This window comes from Heterodontus francisci, chromosome 41 (genome assembly GCF_036365525.1).
Source record: "Heterodontus francisci isolate sHetFra1 chromosome 41, sHetFra1.hap1, whole genome shotgun sequence".
Lineage (NCBI taxonomy): Eukaryota > Metazoa > Chordata > Chondrichthyes > Heterodontiformes > Heterodontidae > Heterodontus > Heterodontus francisci.
Window position 1 is genome coordinate 21,282,464 of NC_090411.1, and position 4,950 is coordinate 21,287,413.

A 4,950-nucleotide genomic window follows, 5' to 3' on the forward strand; every position below is an offset into this window, starting at 1 on the left:
GATACGAAATTGGCTTATTGACAGGAAACAGAGAGTAGTAGTGAACGGTTGTTTTTCGGACTGGAGGAAGGTATACCGTGGGGTTCCCCAGGGCTGGTACTGGGACCACTGCTTTTCTTGATATATATTAATGACCTAGTCTTGGGTGTACAGGGCACAATTTCAAAATTGATCAGTAAGGCAGGTCTATCATCCCATGCAGAGGACAGAATTTCTGACAATGCAGCACTGGCCCATTTCTGCATTGACTTGTTGGTCTAGAGTGTCTGCTTACAACCCTGGACTGGGTTTCAGTCCAAGAACTTCTAACTCAGTGGGAAAATTGATTTTCATCATTGACCCAGCCATTGTGATCTGGCACTATTCAAACTGGATCTCAGAAGGCAATGGTTTAATCACTCATTAACCCTTTCATCGATTTCTCTAACCGAATAAAAAGAAATTCACAAGGACAAAATTATCTTCACAAAACTCTTTTTCCATTCTTTTCCAGATATGCCTCACTTCCTGGACTGGTTCGTCCCTGTCTACTTGATGATTTCCATTCTAATCCTGGTTGGGTTTGGCGCCTGCATTTACTACTTTGAGCCCGGCCTACAAGAGGCTCACAAGTGGCGGACACAGAGGCCCATCACAGAGAGGGAAGTCCGAAAAACATTAATGATCCGGGACAATCTTGGCTTCAGGCCACCAGAGGTCTGAAACTCCAATCACAACCATCCATGCACAACCACATAATCATAAGCTTATTTTCTCAAATGTTTCATAAGCATTTAATTGAGCTTTAAGAATAACCAAATTCTTTAAATAGGCCAGTTCACGTTTACATGACAGTTAAAGTTTATTTTTAGGTTGTAAAGAAAACTGTCCTTAAAGCTGATTGTGAATTTGATGCCAGTATGCGGATACTAGGCAATAATTATTTTTTAAAGTTCGAGCAACTAACTTGACACCAATAGTGGAGTAGCCATTATCATCATTATGGAGGGCTGCCCTAGTAGATAATGGAATGGATAATGGAGTCCCCAAAATGTGCTCCCACACTCAAGTGTAGCAACAGCCCCAGCAGAGGAACAAAGATCGATTCAATATCAATAACAAAAGGAACATATTGAGCGGGAATTTGCCCTGAGCTGCTCTCACTCCATAAAGTCATAGAGTCGGTTTCTCTTAATTTTGACAAAAGTGTGGCGGGATTGTCCTGTTTATTGAGTTTAAATGGGGCTACAACGAAGTGATGGAGATAGAGGGGGAGCAGCTCCAGAGAAATTCCTGGCCTTTGGAATTTTATACACCAGGATCAGGAGATGCCAAACCAACCGCAGAACCATTGGCAGGTGTTGCTTCTTGAGCAGGTCTTTGCCCTGAAAATGTTCTGGTGAAGTGGGAAGATAGAAAATTGGGAGTGCAGATAATGGGAGTTCCATATGATGAACGAAGTGTCAGAATTGAAGCATTTACAAGGACTGATGGTTGTTCGATCAGGGATTCTGAAAATGGAAACCCATTCAGACTTCTATCTCGTTTTCATGAATCCAACAGGGAATTGAAGAGATTTTGATCTTCTCTGAGCACTATGTGTAGTGCTTTGATTAGCAAGTTCGTTTTAACTTGCTGGCTGTGCTATTCTAATGCAGTCGTTAATCCACAATGCTCAGAATAGAGCATAGAGAAAACTGAATACCAACAAGCCAAATTATTCACACAAAGAATGATCAGCACGTGGAATGATCAGCACGCGGAATGCATTTCTGGGGGTAAAATCTCTACAATATCATTTCAGAAACAGTTGGATACTATAATGTGGTATCTTAAATGAATTAAAATGGCTTTTATCATCCACATCTATCTCGTGTAAAGGGAGAAAAATGCTGAGCAGTGATGATATTCTGCCTCTAGATAACTCCAGTAAATATCATATCAGATTCACAAAACATAAAGTCGTGCAGAGGATTTTGGAATAAAAGAACTATTTCCACTAGAGCAGATAGGGCGAAAAGGAGATTTAATAAGAAAATAATGAAGGGTTTTGATAAGGTGGTCAGGGAAAGACAATTTTCTCTGGATGAAGAGTCAGTGATGAGGAGTCCTTAATTCAAAAATGCCAGTGAGAGTGAAGAGAGGTTGTAAGACATTTCTTTGATGAAGAATGTTGTTGTAGCTTGGAATATTTTGTCACAGGGAATATTTGAGGTAGAGAAAATTGCATCCTGTTTCCCCCTGGCGGGAGAGTCCAGAGCTAAGGTGTGATAGTCTCAGAATAAGAGGTCGGCCATTTAGGACTGAGATGAGGAGGAATTTCTTCATTCAGAGGGTTGTGAATCTTGGGAATTGTCCACCGCAAAGGGCTGTGAAAGCTCAGTCATTGAGTACAATCAAAGACGGAGATTGATAGGATTTTGGATACTAAGAAGCTCAAGAGATATGGAAATTGGGCAGGAAAGTGGAGTTGAGTAGACGCTCAGCCATGATCTTATTGATTGGCAGAACAGGCTCGAGGGGCCGAATGGTCTACTCCTCTTATGTTCTTATCCTCTGAGGTAAAAAAGTGGAGAGGAAGATATAGGACTGCACAGGGAGAACACCTTGCTTCTCCAAAATAGTAGAGTACATGAACAGGGAGACTTTAAACAATGAAACCATTTAACTTGCAACCGAAGATCAGACTGAAAACCTTGCCATCAAATAGAAAGTTAAAGAGCGTATGTCAGGAGTCTGCTATGATAGGTCCAACTATCTAGCTTTAAAGCTGCTCAGCTTGCCCCCCACCCTCACCCCCTACCCTCACCCCAAAACAAACCAAATGAGAGAGCTCGAGCGCATCTTTAATTCACTCATGACTATCCATTTCGCTGTATTATAGAAGTTACTTTCATTTGTGAAAAGCAACACCAGCAACACTCTCATCCCAGAACAAATTTTTAAAAATGGGCAGTGGCACATCATGTCCAAAGGGACATTATACAGGTGAGGCGAGCAGTAACAAAGGACAATAGGTGTGTGATATTCAAACCCCAAATGGACAATCAGTGTGTGATGTTTAAAACCAAATGGGCAATGGGTGCGTAACGTACAAAGTCTAAAAGAAGAAATGTCATCTGATATTTTACAGGGATATTATTTTCAGAAAATACAGAGATAACGAAAAAGCTTGAGCTGAATGTCGTATAATTCAGTAACTGAGATTACACTTCTTCAGTCAGCATTGACTCATGACTCACTGTCCTGGTACGATTACCAGTGATATGACTTGGGGTCCTATTAATGGGTGATCAATTTACGCTTTGTTTAGAAAAATAAAGACAAGCAAAACAAAATACGGCAATGCAAAAATTCTGACATTTAAAAAATCAACCTGTCACAAGTCATATTGAGTGCTCAGTGGATGATTCAATGTCAGATGATTGGATTGAATATGAACTCATTTTGAAAATGGTTCAATATTTCTCTAATTGTGTTTTTATCAAATTTCATTAGGAAGTGGCGATGGATCACGTGAAAAATATTTCTCTATTCCTATCTCCTTCTTGACACTAGTGCTGATGGAGGTAGTGTGTATGCTAGAAATAAGATGAAAGGCCCATTTATATATAGAGTATCATTTCCACCTTTACAGTAGACATGTCAACTACAATTTGGGCTCTGATCTGAAGAACCACTTTCCTTGATCCCACCCAATCAGAGATCAGCTAACTCACACAGACCGAGGGTCTGGCAATGCTCCTGCTCTGTAATCTGGACATTACAAGTGATGTATTAAATCCACAGAGCCACTGGCAGCTAATAGCATTGCTTTTAATAACTCACTCCTAGAAACAGTTCAACAGAAGTCAAATCTCTTTATTAGATTGCTCCAGTAAAAAATTGGCACATACAAACACACAATGGGACTCCTGTGCAATAAACATCCATGGTTCTTTGCTACTCACCATGACGATTTCAGTACAAGTAACAGACAGAGGAGGTCTTCCTCCATGTGTTTATTGCAAATTTTGTGATGATACTTTGGGTGATTGAAATTCTTTATGCAAACAGTCGTTATCATCTTATGACCCTGGTGCAGAGCTGGTTAGTCATGTGTGTGAAAGGGAAAACGTTGAATTGCACCACGACACAACACAAAATGATTGTTTTTTTTAATCTCTGGACATGAACAAGTATTGAATGTTAAGGATTACAGCTTCATTCATCAGTGATTCCCTCTCTAGGTCAAGATTCAAGACAAAATGCTGTTCTGAAGCAAAATTTAATCTTAAAAATCTGTCTGGATTTTTGTCCCAATATAATTAAGAAAAAGCTGATGTGAAAACTGCTTTGTGCTTGCTGATGGGCCTGTGACCCTAAAACTACTTAGCATGGATTGAGGATTGGTTAATGGACAGAAAACAGAGTGTTGGAATAAACAGTCATTTTCGAGTTTCCAGGTTGTAACTAACAGAGTACTGCAAGTATCAGTGCTTGGCCCTCAGCTATTTACAATCTATATCAATGACTTAGATGAGGGCGACTGAGTGTAACATATCCAAATTTGCTGGTGATGCAAAGTTAGGTGGGAAAATAAGCTGTGAGGAGGATGCAAAGACGCTGTAAACGGATTCAGATAGGTTGGGTGAGTGGGCAAGAACATGGCAGATAGAATATAATGTGGAGAAATGTGAGGTTATGCACTTTGGAAGGAAAAATATAAAAGCAGAATTTTTTTTTTTAAATGAGAAATTGGGAATTGTTGATATTCAGAGGGACCTGGGTGTCCTAGTACACGAATCACAGCAAGTTAATATGTAGCTACAGCAAGCTGTTAGGAAAGCAAATGATATGTTCGCCTTTATTGCAAAGGGATTAGAGTATGAGTGAAGAAGTCTTACTGTAATTATATAGGGCCCAGGTGAGACTACATCTGGAGTACTGTGTACAGTTTTGGTCTCCTTACCTAATGAAGGATATAGTTGC

At 40.0% G+C, this 4,950-nt stretch overlaps 1 protein-coding gene across 1 annotated transcript; it reads left to right on the top strand.

Annotated features, from left to right (window-relative positions):
* Positions 1–495: 495 nt before the first annotated feature.
* On the top strand, positions 496–702 carry LOC137353598 (small integral membrane protein 45). Its single transcript, XM_068019958.1, has one exon. The coding sequence runs from the start codon at positions 496–498 to the stop codon at positions 700–702; it is 207 nt and encodes a 68-aa protein (XP_067876059.1).
* Positions 703–4,950: the final 4,248 nt, after the last annotated feature.